The following is a 17,565-nucleotide window of genomic DNA, read 5'->3' as shown; positions in this document are numbered from 1 at the left end:
TTAGCAATTGTTTAGTTTTATTGATTAACAAAAACGTTTGATTTCCTACAATGACTGTTTTTTTTTTTTTTTTTTTTTTTTTTTTTTCCACAGACTATTTACCGCAAACAAATTAAATTTAATGTAGTATCGAATTACATTAATTTATTCAGAATTTACTGGTTCTTAACAACTCAACAGTAATTAATTAAACTAACATCTGGATGGATGCACACTGAAAATAAATTTACTTCAAGAATAAAATTCTTTCTAAAATTTCACTTTTGTTTCAAGATATTTACTTTGAATTGATTCAAGAAATTCATGGACTATGTGTATCAAGTTTTGAGAATCTGAAAAGTATTAGAACATGTCAATGTTCGAAAATCATTTAGATTTTAATTTTTATTTCGATAAAAATTAATAAATTCTTAGATAAAAGTATGTTTAAAAACGTTATAAGATTAGTAGCTTTGAATTCAATGAGTCTCACTGCTTGAATCATTGAAAATAAAATGATATTCTTTAAATCATTCGTATAGGGGAGAATTGCTGCAATTGTAACAAGGGGCAATTGTAACACTCAATAAAAAACTATTAAAAAAATTAAAAATTATTATTATTCTTTTTTTAACTTCTTCAAAATAGTAATTTATTGATTAGATCAAAGTTTCAGTTATTAATCTTGTTCCGATATTAAAATATTGAGAATTGTTGAAAATACGCGTGAAATAGTATATTACATACCTAGGCCAGTAAAATAAGAAAAGTCTCAGATCACATGTAATTGTTGGCCGAGGCGAAGCCGAGGTTGACAAACATGTGATCTGAGGCTTTCTTATTTACTGACCAAGGTGTGTATACTATTTTTCTGCTCGACGTAGCCGGAATGTGGCAACTTTGTTTAGCGCAGCGGCCAGAAAGTTGCCACTTTCCGGCCGGAGGGCAGAAAACTTTTTTTTGTACGCTTCAAAATTTTTTTAATAACAAATTTGTTTTTTAATGTTATGATGTGAGACTTGTGTTAATACTTTAAGAGACATATCAAGAGTATTGTAAAATCGAATTTCATATCAATTTACTGATTTTTGTTATTGTAATTAGATTTTTATTAGCAGATCAGCGTGAGCGTCAATTGTAACACTTGGACGAGTAGCAATTGTAACACTCAGAGTCGTGTATGGAATCTGCGCAAACTGGATGCGCCACAAATCTACTCTGGGATAGTGTAGTTTGTATAGTTTTGTAAATGTTTAATAATTTATATTAAAGATCCCAATATATAATATACTATAAGTTTAAATACTTGACTTTAAAAGTTAATGAAGTATAATAGTACGTATTAAGACTATATAATAAAAGCAATTTGATGAAAAATATCTTTTTCGTTCCGTGTTACAATTGCCCCTGCACTGTGTTACAATTGCAACCAATGCGCCCCGCCATCTTGGTCCCTGACTTTAGTTAAATAAATTAATTTTTTAATAAGTTAACATTGACTTTTTACTAATTAACTAAGTCAGTCACATAAAAGATACTATCAACTAACTTTCTGACAGCTTTTAAGTTTACTATCTTAAAAAAAACAAATGGAATAAAAAAAATAAAAATTTTTGTTAAAATTGCAGCATCTCTCCCCTACATATTTTCGGTTCACTCTGGTTTAAAATATCTGAACAAAAACAGTTTCACTGTAAAAAAAATCGCGCCAAGTCCACGTTCATAAAACTATTAAGAAAAAAAAATTTGTTTTTCTCTTTACAAAAAGATATAAAATAAAAAAATTAAAAAATCCAAGTAACCGATATGATTGTTTATGATTTTCGGAAATTAAAAAAAATTTTGTTGTAAATTTAAAAATTAAAAAAAAAATTTTGTAACGTATTTAGTGTGCGCGGTTGCAAAATATTTTAATACTTTTAATGAAATTCGTAAAATATATTTACTAGACTTTAAAAAAATTGAAATACACAATGACGCACACCAAGTACGTTCCAAAAATTTTTTTTAATTTTTAAATTTACAACAAAATTTTTTTTAATTTCCGAAAATCATAAACAATCATATCGGTTACTTGGATTTTTTAATTTTTTTATTTTATATCTTTTTGTAAAGAGAAAAACAAATTTTTTTTTCTTAATAGTTTTATGAACGTGGACTTGTTGCGATTTTTTTACAGTGAAACTGTTTTTGTTTAGATTTTAGTATTTTTTGTAATTATAATAAAAATTTACAATTGGTACCAACTTAAATCTCGCGTTGGCTGCATTTTTTATAGCAAACTATCCTCTTGAAGCTACAGTTTATGTAAAAATAATTCCAGCGCACCCTGGCGGGTAGATGCAAGCTGTGAAATATCTTTTTTTAACTGTAGTTTCCCATCTAATGAAGGATTACTATGCATTCTCGAATTATTTAGTCTGTGGCAGATCACTTTGCCCATCGAAAAAAAGTCAGGATCGAAATTTTTGCGTTGCTATAGTTTGTGCTGATTAAATTTAGTAATTTCAAGTAGATTAATTGTTGTAAGTGAATATAATTAATTAATAACAGTAAAATAAAGTGTGAATTACTGTTATAATATACAATTTAGGAAAAAAAAGTATCGTAGCATTAAATAAAATTTTGCAACCTCAAAATACCGTTCTGCTTACAGTAAACATAGTCGGTAGTCTGGCGCTCCGTTGACAACGGATTTGAATGGAACTTGGCGCCAGATTCTACCGAATCTGTGGATCTGTAAATCTTTCTAAGCAGTAAGTTTCAAAGCAAGATATATTTTAACAGAAAATAGTTATTGTATAAATGAATTCATTGTCATGCTAGCACCATAATAGTAACTGGGCAAATGCTGCTGCTAAATTAAAAATAAATCGCGTTAAATCCAATTTGTCAGCTTTATTGTGCATCGATATAAACATTATACATTTTTACTGAATTTTGGCAATGTCAAAAATTTCGATAGTAATAAAAACAAAATTTATAAAGTTTACTTCCTACACTGAAAAAAAATATGCGAGCAAAAAAAAGCAATCTACATAAAGATGACGTATTTATTTTATATTTGTGACGTATATTGAGATGATCAACAAATCAGACCAAATTTTGATGCTGCCTTATGCATAACTTGAATTGTTAATAAAACGAATCAGTAATGTCTTCTTTATCACTATTACTTCCATCTCATAGAATAAATAAAACATCATTGGTTAGTATTTTGAACTGTAGTCAGTAATGTATCCATATGACAATAAAGGTTAGGCGTTTTGGAAAATAGTTTGCACAGGACTGAGAACTGTCATTAATCAATGATGTTTCATTTTCTTCGTCTAGGTATTTTTTGGCACTTATATATCAAGTTGGATAGTACTACCGCTAAATATTCAAACGACTATTTCATTGTGCATATTGAGATAATAACATTGAAAAAATATACCTGATAAAAATATTGATAGTTATAATATACATTTTTACGAGATTATTAGTTGATTAATAGAGCTATTAAATATTAAAACTTTTATTCAGTAATTTAAAAGCAGACATCTAAGAACACTCAATCAGAAATGGTACGCTTCAAAAGTATGAACACTGAGTACGACTTTCTGACAATCTGCAGAAAAATTAAAGAGAGCTTATAAATACATGAGTATATATTTTTTTTAAAATCATTACTCTATATTAATAATCATTTTCTTACGTCAACAAAGGTTGGTATAGTGAATCTGATGAGTCCAAGTGCGTGAAATTCAAGCGGGCGTAAAGACTGGATCATTGATATCACCAAAAGGTTTTTTATGCTTCGACTAAATGAATTCTCCCATCCAGACATCCATTGACTTGTTATTAATGTATCGGCCTACTTAACAAATGTGTATACATGTATAAGATTTTTTTATATCTATTGATAATTATATCTTCCGGGGCAGAAGTTTTTTTTTTTGACTTACCATAGAAACAAATTTATTTCCATACCAGCACCAAAACAAGAGTTGAACAAAAGATGCGATCAGACTTATTAGAAATCTCACAACTGTTGAACTATCTTTGCACTTAAAAAAAAAAAAAAAAAAAAAAAAAAAAAAACAATTATTATCAATTTTTATTACACTGTTAAAAAATGTTCAATTTGGATAACTTACAACAATAACTTGAAAGCCATTTAAACAAATAAGCCCCGTACTAGTAGCGACCTGCAAAAACATGTAGCGACCGAAAATGATGTTGAGATCATCAACAATTGCTATTATTTTCTGATGCTGTCTTATGCACAGTTTCAGTCTTTCCTCGAAACAGTCAGTGCTATTGTTATTGACGTCATAATCATGGACTTGCTCGTATGACACGAAAGATTGTATATCAATCTGCTCGATGTCGATATCAATCTTTTGAGAAGCCTTGATTATTTTCGGATAAGAAGTTGCAGTAAATATAGACCGTTTTACTGAATTGCTGTCGCAATTTTTATAGTTCGAGCTTATGATTTTCAGTGAAACTGTCAACCATTTTATGAAACAAATCACCGTGAAATCGGTTATCATCACAACCATCAGATTGAATGTAATGCAAAATGATTCGCATAGGTAAATAATCTGATAAATGGGTGGTTTGCTCGTGTCGAAAGGGTAGTACGTCGGTAATGGCAGCCCATTTTCTGTTTTTCGGCCAGATGATATTCGCGCTAGACCCATCGATGACACCAACACGCAGAGAAAATAAAATTCTTTTAATTCCTGGTGCGCTGTCACGTTTATTGTCATCAGTACTTGTGAGTCTGAAAATAAAAATATTGCTTACATTTTTTTAATGGGTCAGTAGATCATTGAATGGTCAAATTTTGGAAAAAAGCCGGAAATTTAGGTTTTGATTTTTATAGCATAATATTTTACAAATGTTACTTTTTATTTTTGAAAATCAGATCGTCTTTTAAACGAAAATCAATTTGAAGAAATTGATGATTTTTTGAGTCAAGTAATATTTACTTAAATTCAGAAAAACATCTTCACTCGAGGCTTTTTCAGCTTGACTCTAGCTTCATTTTTTATCAAAACATTAATTTTCATTATTAAAAATTACAAAATTTTTATTTCTTGAAAAAATAAAAGAACAAAGTGATTATGAAATTTAGCATTGAACGTTTTTTAATTTTTGGACTCACAATAAAATATTATCGACTGATTTAAATTTAACTATGTTTATCATAAATCATTTTGCTAATAATTCAATTTAAAAAAAAAAAATTTTTTTTTCGATTATATTCAAAATTAGTTACTTGAAAAATACACTGAAAAAAAAATTAAAATGAAAATTTTTGAACCAATAAAATAATTTTGAAGAGTTTCATTATCTTGAATCAGGACGAAAAATTCTTGAATCAACTAAAATTTACTAAAGCTAAGAAAAATTTCTTGGTTTAAGAATTTTTCTACTCTAATCAAGAAAATAAAGTTCTCCAAAATTATTTACTTGATTCAAGCAATTTTTTTTTCTGTATAGGAACATCAAAGTTTTAGACATTAAATTGCAAAATTTAAATTTCTTAATCTAAAAATTTTTTTAAATGTCAATTTTAGTTACCAGTTGATTGATGTAGTAAATCAATGGGTCCATAAATTTCCTCGATAAATTTAAGTATTGTTTTTCGGCGAGCACAAAAAATCAAGGCTTTCACCAATGTCATACCGGTACCGAAGAAAAAACACAAATTTTCCGTGAACGCCGTCAGGTCTCTGATATTATTTGCAGAATCTGCCAAAGAGCTTGTGAGCAAAGACAAGAAAAGTGTCAAATTAACCAAACGGAAGATATGATGAAGCAGACGGAAAACTGTCGGCACGTTTGTATCAAGCGGCCAAATTCCGGTAACTCTGAAAATTATTCACCTTGATATTAATGGTGATACACTAATACTGGTTTAATGAAATTAATTGAACCTCAAAATTTTTTTACTCATGTTATTCACTCTGCGATGACTTTTATTCATTGTAATAAAAATAAGTTTTCAAAAATAGATAACAGAAAATAATGAGTTATGTTGCAGTCAGAAAATGAAAAAAAATAATTGCTTTCCGAGAGATATCGTGATAGTGATTCAACCTTTTCATTATTTTCCAAAGATAGCTAAATTTATTTATAAAGTAACGACACACTGTATAATTTACGAAATTGAACTAAATAACACATTATTTTTTCAGCACGGAGATATTGAACGCTAGAGAATATTTAATATACTTAGACTATAATTACCTATCGACATTGAGAGTGGCGATGAAAAAGGTGCAAAAAAAGCACGGGGGTGAACGATTGTCTTGTGCACCCTTGCGTGATATGTTTCTTATGTTTTACATTATGCATTACCTCAGTGATATTGCGAGTTTTTATTTTTGAATAAAAATATACTTTATTCATGGGTAAACGTAACAATTAAATATAACAATTATTGGTGAATTTGGAGATGAGTAATGAATGAGACAAAAATAAATAATGATCTGATTTGATGAAATTAAAATTGAATATTTAAACTGATTAAATTTGGTGATTGAAATAGTTTAACGAATCTATTATTTCATAAATCGGAGTTATTAAAATCGTCATCAAATTTTTATTATTCTGTAAACTGGGTCAAAAGAACTAGGATCGAGTATGAGCTCTTCACAACCTACGGAAAAAAAAATTTAGACAGTTTATGTGCGATTCGAGACCAAAATCTGTGGGCTGTTTAAATTTTTTTAGTTAATAAGTTAGTTAAGAAATTAATGATAAGGATTGAATGATAATTACCGATAAAAATGTAGGCATTGATAGGTTAAAGAGACCAACTGCTTTGAACTCAAGCGGTTCCATAGTTGGAATCATCGAAAGAGTCACTAAATTAGTTAGCTCATTTCTGTCCCCGAGGTCGTGCTCTCGAGCAAATTCTTCCCAACCAGACATCCATTGATTGTAGGTAAGAGTGTCCGCCTTATTATTAAGACAACAAACTTATAAAACAGTACTAGATTAATTTAGCGAATAATTGTTGAGAATTTTTTGATAATAATTATCAGCTGGTTAGGGTTATATACCAGCTATTTGACACAAGGATGAGTGCTCGATAAACTTACTGAGGATAATTATTATCTCCAAAGTATTGAAAGCAACTTACGACAGAGGTGAATTCATTTCCGTACCAACACCAAAAAAACAATTCGGCAAAACTTAATACTAAGTATGATAAAAATTTAGCAAGATCTGCTGGATTTCCTCCTTTCTAGATCAATGAATTAAAAATAAAACGAATTATAAAGAAGCTTATTAATCGGTAAGTAAGTTAACAAATTCTTACTAAAATCATTTGGTAGCCATTCAGACAAATAATAAAAGTGCTTGTTCCAAACTGTATCAGCATCAAAAAACTCAAAGTTCCATTGAGATCGGAGATCGTTTTGATAAGTCTTTGATGGTTTTTAATGCAAATTTTGAATCTCTCTGAAAACGAGTCCTCAAAGTCTCTTTCATCCAAATTAAAAAATAAAAATTCCCTCACTTTCCAATCGTCATGAGTAAATTCGAGTTTGTCAATTTGATCAAAAGTTTTCATCGTATCAGCTGGGTCTTTTATTATCTCTGTACATTTATATAATTTAATGTTGCAGTTTTTGAAATTTGATGTCAAAGTGATCAGTTGAGTTGACGACCATCTTATAAATCCTATGGTAGTTATATCCATCGCAAGAACGACGGCCAAAAGGTAGACTAAGCAATAATATTGATAAACCATTATCAGCTCATAGTATGGTGATTTGGTAACATCGAATGGATAAACTGTTCGAAATGGTAACGATCCTTTTTCACGGGGAATCAAAAATAAAATGCAAAAAGCAAATAATGTACATAGAACACAAAATCCATAGTGAGCTATAGACTCTTCAAAATGGCTTCTCTTTATATTAATAAGTATCCCGCGATCTGATCATTGCGTAGATAAGATGTATTAGTTAAGATGGTTAATTAGTTTTTTGCTTTTTAAATTTACCAGAGCTCCGTATGAGTGTGTCTATCGGGTCATAAACTTCGTGGATCAGCTTAATTATTTTGTTGTATGAATTCCAAAATTTACATGCTTTCATAACAGCCATAGTAGTTCCGATAAAAAAGCATCCATCGTTCCCAACTATTTCTAAGCTGTCGAAATTTTCCGCCACATCAGCAGCCACAGCCATTAAAAATGTTATGAAAAATACGAAATTTACGATTCTGAAAATAGAATTCAGCACTTTCCAACCTGCTTTGGCTGATGGCAAAAGTGGCCAAACACCACTATATCTGTAATTATAAATTTCTTTCATTATTTATTCCGTTTAAATTTTGATATTCAAAATTCCCGGGAAAAATTTTTTCTATATAATCATATAAAATTACATATAATTAAATAAAATTATATATAAGGATATATAATAATATAATTTACATAATTAGATTAGATATAAATATATAAAATTATGATACAGAATTAAAAAACTCGTATTTGGAATAATGAATTGAAAGACAGTATCAAATTTTGTTCTAAATCGCCTTTTTATATCTCATTTCACGTAAATAATTAAATTTTACTCCATACAATACTAATTACATTACCTCAATACTGTCACATTAATGTTCAAAAACTTTCTATGAATATCAATAGGTATCTTTTTCATGATAGAAGAAAGTTAGTCAATCTGAATTGACTCCAACCCTTCGTAAGTATAATTATCTTTATTGCCAAGTAAGCTCTCGAGCTCAAAAGACACCAATGTCCTGTATTTTTTCAAACCGATTTAAAATATCACTCATAATATTTCGCCACACAACATGTCAATTCTCACTAATATATATTATGCATTCGTAATTACCTAACACATGAAAAATGTAATGAGAATATTGAAAGATTGTTTCATTACAAACAAGAGGACGTATTTAGAGCATCCTTGAATATCTAATGAGAGAAAAATTATTATTCACTTGAATAATAATTTATTGATCGCTATTTATTTGTCTCATTGAGAAACTTAGTGAGTGTGAGTTTAATTTTACTCCTTCCCCTGAAACCACCACTTAAAGTCAAGCGACACGCCTTACACCGTTTAAAATTTAATAAAGCTTAACACAAATCTCATGTCCCGAGTTTGCACTAATTTTGGCGAGCTTAAAGAGCTCAAAAGCATAGAACGTCTAACTCTTTGAGCTCAGAGAGCTCAAAAACGTCACAAGTGCAATTTTAAGCGCTTAGGCGCGGAATTAGCGAGAAGTTGCAAGGATGATCCTTCGCGTCAACCGTTTACTTAATTTTTTTATTGTTATTTTCAGCAATTATTGAATTTCTGGATTGCAACTGTTTCTTTATCGGCTAAAATTCAGTAAAGTATAATAACAACGAATATATTTTACGAGTTTGTATTTTTGGAAATATTAATTAAAAAAGAACAGGACAATAATACATAATAATAATAAAATAAAATTTACTTTACTAAAAATTAAGTAAAAATTGAGTTTAATTTTGTTTTTCCAACTATAAGAATTATTAAGTGTGGAGCTACGAAGAGTTCGACATTCTGATCAATAATTCACATGAAAAACGAATCGTGTAAGTTTTCAACGAAGCCGCGGAATCGCGTGACTTTACCAACTGCGCTAATAAGTAAATAACAGCTTCTATTTATAATAGTAGCTGACGAAGATAATAATTGTGTAGAACCTATAAAAATGTTGAATTCGAACCGCGAAGGCGTCTTATACTTGGTATTTATTATACTCCAACACTTGCAGCTGTATTCTTAAGCCAAAAAATAAAAATCAAATCAATTGTGCAGTTTGTTTTATTCTAAAAATATAACAAAGAATAAATAAAAAAAAAAAAAAAATGGGAGCGAACCGGAGAACTCCCATAGGGTCGTATCGTAAAATAGTCGATTGTACTTACAACATTTTTAGGTGTTTTATATCGTTTGATACGTATTGATTTTTTTCATCTGTCACAAGTTTAATATTTCATTTTTTTTTTTTTAGAATTTGCGGTGTTTGGAATTTTGAATCGAACAATAAAATAGAGAATGTGTGCAATTTTTTCGTCAAATCAATTAATTGGTTAATTTTAATATCAGTGCAACTGGCCTCTGTGATAGAAATTTTTCAAAATTTGACAAACATTGAAGCTGTTAGTGATGTAGTTGGGTTATTAGCGCCGCTAAGTGTCACAATGATAAAGATTATCAAGTTGCATACATCTCAAAAAAAAATTCACGAGCTTATTGAATCTATTTACAAGCCAATTGAACTTTTGAAGTACTCATCTGGTGAATTTTAATTTAATTTCACTGTTTTTAATTATAAAAAATATCTTTTTCTTTAAACACGTCTTTGCCAAATTGTAATTTTTAAATAATTTTACTAATTTATTTTCAATTTTATATTTTAAAATTTTTGATTCGACACCGAATAAATTTTTTTTAATAATTGATATAGTCCCCTTGCTATTGTATGTTTAGTTATTAGTTATTTTCAATTAATTTTTACTGTTAATAAATTCAATTAAATTTAGCAATTGCAGGTAGAAAAAAATTTAACACTGGCATTATGGGCAACTTTTTAGTTTCTAGTATCAAAAATTCAATTTTTTATAATTATATATTTCTCTAAACGATTTTAAGACCATACAAAAAAAATTTATGAAACTTATATGATGAGGATATATCCCAGAAAATATCTTAGTCAGCAAGTTTAAGCACGAAAAAAAAATTAATTAAAATCATTGAATTAATTTTGAAGAACTTGATCTTTTTGATTTGAGAAAAAAAATTTTTTGACTAAGAATTTTTCTTGATTTAAGTATAAATTTTACTTGATTTAAGTTAATTTTTTTTCAATGTAAATATGTTATATATTTTTTAGTACCAAGAAATTTCGATAGGTAGCGTTTGCTTGCATAAATTTCTCGCAACTAAAGATTTGCCTTAGACCTTATAGCTTCTAACTCTGACAAATTATTAAAATAAAAATACATTTCAGATCTTGGAATATTGACAACAATACGTACAGCAGTTTACTACCAGAATATTGAATTAGCTTTCTTCGCAAGTGTGTTGAGTGTTGTATTTTCTTTGGTATTCTTTATATCATTAAAAGCATCGGATGGTTTGGCGTTTTTTATCCAGTTTTGGGCAGTATTAACATGCTGCATATGGTTCGCGTTATTTGATATTCTGGTACTAGGCTCGATAAGATGGATCAAGGTTCAAATAGAAATTTTACAGAGCAATTACAGAAACTGCGAACCTGCCACTGCTGAGCGAGATAATTTTTTGATAACTGAGGATACGTACATACAAATCGAGAACTATGAATATTTTAAAGTAAGCAAAGGACAGTACGAAATAAAGGTATTTGCTCCGTTTGAAACCGAAGAGATAAATGTTGTCGAAGATTCATTTATTTTGAGACTAAAAACTTGTATCAAACACCACCAAGGAATTATCAATTGCATCGATAAATTCAATGGTACATTCAGCCTGACATTGCGCTTTCAAATGTTGACCAGCAACGCAGTCATGTGTTTTTATATCTATCAAGCCAGTTGGGTACTTAACGTGATTTTTTTTTTATAAATTCATGGGCACAGAAAAAAAAATTAATTTGAATCAAGAAAATAATTTTTAAGAACTTATCGTCTTGATTTGAGTAAAAAAATTGTTAAATTAATAAATTTTTTTATGTTTAAGTAAATTTTACTTGATTTAATAATTATTCTCTTGATTCAAGTTAATTTTTTTTTTTTTTTTTTAGTGTGCAGATAAATTAGAGGGGTGCTAATGAGATACACATCTTTTTGGCATTAGTAAAGGTATATGTAAGTAAATTAAAAGCAAATTTATTTTTTTAGGCGATCAAACACAACAAAAGTATCATAAAATGTGTGATATTATTTTTTGCCGTGATCACCGAATTATTTTATTACTGTATTTTCGGGACTCTACTAACTCTACAAGAGGAAGCGCTTCGAGATAGTCAGTACAATGTACCGTGGCATAATTACCTCAACCGAGAAGTTGGTGATCTCTTGATAATTGCACTGATACAATCCGTAAAACCACTTGAGATAAGAGCTGGTTATTTTTCTGTTTTCTCGGTCAAAACATTTTTGTCGGTAATTTTTGTTATTTTTTTTATCAAATAGACTCGTTCATTAACGAATGAGATGAATTTAACTTTATTGAGCTATAAACTGATTGTTGATTGTCATCCAGGTGCTGCAGAAGGCATCTTCATTCTATGCGGTCCTTAACACGGTGATGGATTAAATGTATTTGATTTGAATTTTTGTTCATCTGGAAGATACTCGTCATTCAGTTGATTAATTATGTATAGGTATTTATAATTAAAAATGATTAATCATACCGCCTACTTCAAAAATGTTGAGAGTTCCCAGGTCAAGATTAGACTGTTTGACAGGTTAGGGATCTCGAAAGTGTCGCAACGATTTACGACCTAGCCTTCCATTTCTGCATTCCTTAGTATTGTGCCATGGACAAGGAAGAAACAAATTTCCTTTGGAAAATTGTCAGATCTTTAAAATTATACTCAGCATCTGGCATAGTAAGTAAAATCTAATTATAATTTTACTAATAAATAGAATGATTAATGAAATTTCTATGAGAAATATATTATATTTTCAGAATTTAATTTGGGACAATATATTACCTCAGTGATATTGCGAGTATTTGTGTTAGAATAAAAAAAATAGTTTATTTATGGATTAACATAACAATTATTGATGTGCTTTGAGATGAGTGATGATTATCGTATGATTACAATGATTAAAACAATTAAATCGTAAATTAGTATTTGAACTATTTAAAACTTTGATTTTGAATTCAAAGATTTAAAATACTAAACAAATAGTCTATAACTTTATGAGTTGGAGTCATTAAAATCATAATTGTTGATTTTTATTATTCTGTAAACTGGTCTAGAAGAAGTAGGATCGAGTATGAGCTCTTCACAACCTATGAAAAATATATTTAGACAGTTTACGTGGAATTCAAGACCAAAATCTGTCAATTGTTTAAATTTTTTTAATTGATTAGTTAGTGAGGAAATTAATGATAAGGATAGAATGATGCTTACCGATAAAAATGTAGGCATTGATAGGTTAAACAGACCAACTGCTTTGAATTCTAGCTGTTTCATAGCGGGAATCATTGAAAGAGTCACTAGGTTAGTTAGCTCATTTCTGTCCCCGAGGTCATGCTCTCGAGTAAATTCTTCCCAACCAGACATCCATTGATTGTAGGTAAGAGTGTCCGCCTTATTATTAAGACAACAAACTTATAAAACGGTACTAGATTAATTTAGCGAATAATTGTTGAGAATTTTTTGATAATAATTATCAGCTGGTTAGGGTTATATACCAGCTATTTGACACAAGGATGAGTGCTCGATAAACTTACTGAGGATAATTATTATCTCCAAAGTATTGAAAGCAACTTACGACAGAGGTGAATTCATTTCCGTACCAACACCAAAAAAACAATTCGGCAAAACTTAATACTAAGTATGATAAAAATTTAGCGAGATCTGCTTGATTTCCTCCTTTCTAGATCAATAAATTAAAAATAAAACGAATTATAAAGCTTATTGATCGACTAGTAAGTTAACAAACTCTTACTAAAATTAATTGGTAGCCATTAAGACAAATGATACAAGTACTGGTTCCAAACTGTACCAGCATCAAAAAACTCAATGTCCCATTGAGATTAAAGATCGTTTTGACAAGTCTTTGGTGGTTTTTAATGCAAATTTTGAACCGCCTTGAAAACGAATCCTCAAAGGCTCTTTCACCAAAATCAAAAAACAAATATTGTTTCACTTCCCAATCATTGTAGGTTATTTCGAGCTTGTCAATTTGATCAAAAATTTTCATCGTATCAGCTGGCTCTTTTATTATCACTGTACATTTATATAATTTAACGTTACAGTTTTTAAAATTTGATGTCAAAGCAATCAGTTGAAGAGCTGACCATCTTATAAATCCTATGGTAGTTATATCCATCGCAAGAACGACGGCCAAAAGGTAAACCAAGCAATAATATTGATAAACCATTATCAGCTCATAGTATGGTGATTTGGTAACATCGAATGGATAAACTGTTCGAAATGGTAAAGATCCTTTTTCGCGGGGAATCAAAAATAAAATGCAAAAAGCAAATAATGTACAGAGAACACAAAACCCATAGTGAGCTATAGACTCTTCAAAATGGCTTCTCTTTATATTAATAAGTATCCCGCGATCTGGTCATTGCGTAGATAAGATGTATTAGTTAAGATGGTTAATTAGTTTTTTGCTTTTTAAATTTACCAGAGCTTCTTATGAGTGTGTCTATCGGGTCATAAACTTCGTGGATTAACTTAATTATTTTGTTGTATGAATTCCAAAATTTACATGCTTTCATAACAGCCATAGTAGTTCCGATAAAAAAGCATCCATCGTTCCCAACTATTTCTAAGCTGTCGAAATTTTCCGCCACATCAGCAGCCACAGCCATTAAAAATGTTATGAAAAATACGAAATTTACGATTCTGAAAATAGAATTCAGCACTTTCCAACCTGCTTTGGCTGATGGCAAAAGTGGCCAAACACCACTATATCTGTAATTGTAAGTTATTAGAGTATTTATAATATATATAAAAAAATATTCTAATGATGCAGAATGATTTCGTATATTTTTAAAGACATTAGCAGTTTACTTGCCTCAGAATTGCTACGTTAATGTTCAAAAACTTCCGATGAATATCAATTGCTATATTTTCCATCACCGTAGAGAATTATATATAAGTTTAATGTTATTCAAATTACTAAGAAATTTATCTATATTTGCAGCCAAGTTAACCCTAAGGGGTGGAAAACTGGAATACAATGTATTTCCACTAAAAAAGTTTAACTCTCTTACATTGTTCTTAATGTACCGCCCCAACCTCAGAAACGTGTAATTTGCCGATAATTTATTATGCAGAGAATAATTATAAGATACGTGGAAAACACAGTTGGTACAATAATACATTTTATGCGTTGAAAGGAGGAAACAAAGAAACTTTTAATATTTAATGAGGGCTGAGACACTGTAAATTTAATTTATTGATCGCTTTTGTGATACTGAGAAACTTTGAGGGTAAGTAAATTTCATTTTATTCCTCCTCTTCAATCTATCATCCGTAGTCATACAAAGTACTTGTATATATTCAGAACACCGTTGAAAATTATTAACTAAACAAAAGTAACTTATTCCAAACAGTTCTCTAATAATTTAAGTTTATTTTACTTAAAATTCTTAAAAGGGTATTTGACACATTTTATAATTTTTATTTCAAGTTCGATATTTTGCTAAAAATATTTTCTTATAAATAAAAATAATTTTTTCTAGTCTCAATAAGTTATTTTATTGAAAAAAGTGTTAATTGTATTTACTGCTATTTATACAAAGTTGATTACTACTACGTCAACACAATAAGTATATAACTATTATACAGCATTAGGCAAAAAACCTAAACCATTTAAGACTCTTCTTTACTTGCAGAAGTCAGAAACAGGAAAACCGAGTACGAAGTCTTGACAATCTAAACAACAGAGTTTATTGTTATAACACAGCATTGATAAAATCGTGAGTAGTTGTTCAATTTCTGTCGTGTTTAAATTCCTATTTTTGAATATTAAATTTATTACCGAAATAAAGGTTTCGAGAGTGAGAACAAACAGGCCACCGGCTCTAATTTCCAGAGGCTGCATCGTCTTTATCATTGCAGTGGTAACCAAATATTTCATGCCGCTGTCATAGTGGTCTTCCCAGCCAGACATCCACTGGCTCACTGTCGAACGGTCTTATTATTCAGGTGTGCCTGAATAATAATCAGTTTTTATTAATTCTTCCTAGAACATTTTGTTGGAAAGTTGTATAATTCATCACACCTGAAATTTAAGTTAAGTTCATTACTGAAGCCACACCAGTAAAACAATTGTGTCAATTCCACTTTTTTAGATAATTAACGAACCTTATAAATCTTTTATTATTTAATGAAGACTGTTTTGATGTTAGGTAATGACAATAATTATTATATGTACGCAAATTGAATTTTTTACTTATCGAGTTTCTACACCGAAAAAAAGTGATTCTAATTTTGTACGACAGATGTGCTACTTTCGGCTTAGCTTTGCTGTTTTTAGTCTAATAAGTGTATAGATATAATACATAAAATGCAAACTTAGAACTACGTGCAGATACAAATTTAGAATCACTTTTTTCCGTGCAATGCTAAAAGGGCGTGTAACGATTCTTTTGCCCATCGCTTTTCAATGGGCAAAATATTCTAAGATTAAAAATAAAAAAAAATTTTCCTAAGCCACAAAGACGTATTTATCAAATTTTATACTCTTTTGGTTTCGGAAATTACAAATTTTTTTTTATTTAAAGCCAAAAGGTTGTATGAATGTTTTGTGCCATCTAATTTGGCATTAATTTATTGTGTATATTTGCTTTCTACAGTAGATTTTCATATTCTATAGTAATATTTTGATCGAGTTTTATTTGTAAAGCTTTTAGTAAACATTTTGTATAGACACAAATTTTTTTCATTTGCCTTTTTGGCTATTAGAAAATTTTTTTCAGCTAAGCCTTTTGATTTTTTGCGTTTCAACAAATTTCCAGATTAATGATAAAAAAAAACTTTTTATATACGTCTTTTTGGCCTAATCTACCGATGCAGGAAACCCCCAGAGTTGACAAAGGGGCCAGGCTTGGGTCAGTACTGGGAAACCTAGCTTCGGCGTACCTGTATGAGCCCATGCGTGGGCCAGGCTGTTTAACCCAGCCTCGGCCATGCCAATGATTACCCAATCTTGGGCCAAGACTGGCTAACTCAGCCTTGGCCATTTATTGGCGACCCAAGCGTGGGCCAAAACTGGTTAACCCAGCCTCGGCCATGCCAATAATTATCCAAGCTTGTGCCAAGACTGGCTAACCTAGCCTTGGCGATTCATCGGTGACCCAAGTTTGGGCCAAGACTGGGCAACCACGCCTTGGTCGGCCCAATTATTACCCGAGCCTGGGCCAGAACTGGGTCACCCAGTCACGGCCACAATGATTACCCAAGGGTTAGCCAAGATTGGGAAACCTACACTGAAAAAAAAAATTAACTTAATTCAAGAGAAAAATTCTTGAACCAAGAAAATAACTTTGAAGAGTTTAATTGTCTTCAATCAAAACGAAAAATTCTTTAATTAAATAAAATTTACTTAAATCGAGAAAAATTTCTTAGCTTAAGAATTTTTCTACTCAAATCAAGAAGATGAAATCCTTAAAAATTATTTACTTGATTTAATTAAGTAAATTTTTTTTTCTTTGTAGCCATGGGCGTTGAATCACAACCAAGACTTGAGCCAGAATTGGGTAACCTAGCCTTAGCCATTCAATGGGAAATTCAAACTTAATAAATCATTAAGTAATAGAATTTTAAACAGTAAACATTTATTGTTTAACGAATATTTGCTAACAAATTCTAAAATTTAAAATTTATTATTTAACC

At 29.9% G+C, this 17,565-nt stretch overlaps 3 protein-coding genes across 3 annotated transcripts; 1 reads left to right on the top strand and 2 right to left on the bottom strand.

The window, feature by feature from the left end:
• Positions 1 to 3,013: 3,013 nt before the first annotated feature.
• On the bottom strand, positions 3,014 to 8,880 carry LOC123260457. The gene is made up of 12 exons (XM_044721558.1): positions 8,593 to 8,880; positions 7,991 to 8,280; positions 7,301 to 7,923; positions 7,121 to 7,225; positions 6,757 to 6,936; positions 6,594 to 6,634; positions 6,223 to 6,318; positions 5,554 to 5,843; positions 4,119 to 4,750; positions 3,927 to 4,028; positions 3,677 to 3,835; positions 3,014 to 3,589 (listed from the first exon to the last, which is right to left on the bottom strand). Exons 1-12 carry the CDS (start codon positions 8,652 to 8,654, stop codon positions 3,533 to 3,535), a joined length of 2,637 nt encoding a protein of 878 aa, XP_044577493.1. The 5' UTR covers positions 8,655 to 8,880; the 3' UTR covers positions 3,014 to 3,532.
• Positions 8,881 to 10,994: 2,114 nt separating this feature from the next.
• LOC123260456 lies at positions 10,995 to 12,344 on the top strand (the record flags this gene model as incomplete). Its single annotated transcript, XM_044721557.1, has 3 exons — positions 10,995 to 11,570; positions 11,873 to 12,136; positions 12,237 to 12,344. Coding segments are annotated over 3 exons (894 nt in total), but the record flags the coding sequence as incomplete, so codon positions are not given.
• On the bottom strand, positions 12,199 to 14,922 carry LOC123262130. Its single transcript, XM_044724221.1, has 7 exons — positions 14,741 to 14,922; positions 14,348 to 14,637; positions 13,658 to 14,280; positions 13,481 to 13,585; positions 13,117 to 13,296; positions 12,388 to 12,995; positions 12,199 to 12,317 (listed from the first exon to the last, which is right to left on the bottom strand). The coding sequence occupies exons 1-6, from the start codon at positions 14,800 to 14,802 to the stop codon at positions 12,942 to 12,944; spliced, it is 1,314 nt and encodes a 437-aa protein (XP_044580156.1). The 5' UTR covers positions 14,803 to 14,922; the 3' UTR covers positions 12,199 to 12,317; positions 12,388 to 12,941.
• Between the last annotated feature and the right edge of the window lie 2,643 nt (positions 14,923 to 17,565).

This window comes from Cotesia glomerata, linkage group LG3, assembly GCF_020080835.1.
Source record: "Cotesia glomerata isolate CgM1 linkage group LG3, MPM_Cglom_v2.3, whole genome shotgun sequence".
Taxonomy (NCBI): Eukaryota; Metazoa; Arthropoda; class Insecta; order Hymenoptera; family Braconidae; genus Cotesia; species Cotesia glomerata.
This window is presented reverse-complemented; position numbering and strand designations above follow the sequence as displayed.

Excerpts from the sequence above, each read along its gene's own strand:
- LOC123260457 (XM_044721558.1), bottom strand. The coding sequence starts at position 8,654 with ATGAAAAAGATACCTATTGATATTCATAGAAAGTTTTTGAACATTAAT. Across the intron at positions 7,924-7,990 it reads CACACTCATACGGAGCTCTG|ATCGCGGGATACTTATTAAT; the intron begins GTAAATTTAAAA and ends CGCAATGATCAG. Across the intron at positions 3,836-3,926 it reads GAAATAAATTTGTTTCTATG|GCCGATACATTAATAACAAG; the intron begins GTAAGTCAAAAA and ends TTTGTTAAGTAG.
- LOC123262130 (XM_044724221.1), bottom strand. The coding sequence starts at position 14,802 with ATGGAAAATATAGCAATTGATATTCATCGGAAGTTTTTGAACATTAAC. Across the intron at positions 13,586-13,657 it reads ATGGCTACCAATTAATTTTA|AAAGGAGGAAATCAAGCAGA; the intron begins GTAAGAGTTTGT and ends TTATTGATCTAG. Across the intron at positions 12,996-13,116 it reads CAATGCCTACATTTTTATCG|GTTGTGAAGAGCTCATACTC; the intron begins GTAAGCATCATT and ends TATTTTTCATAG.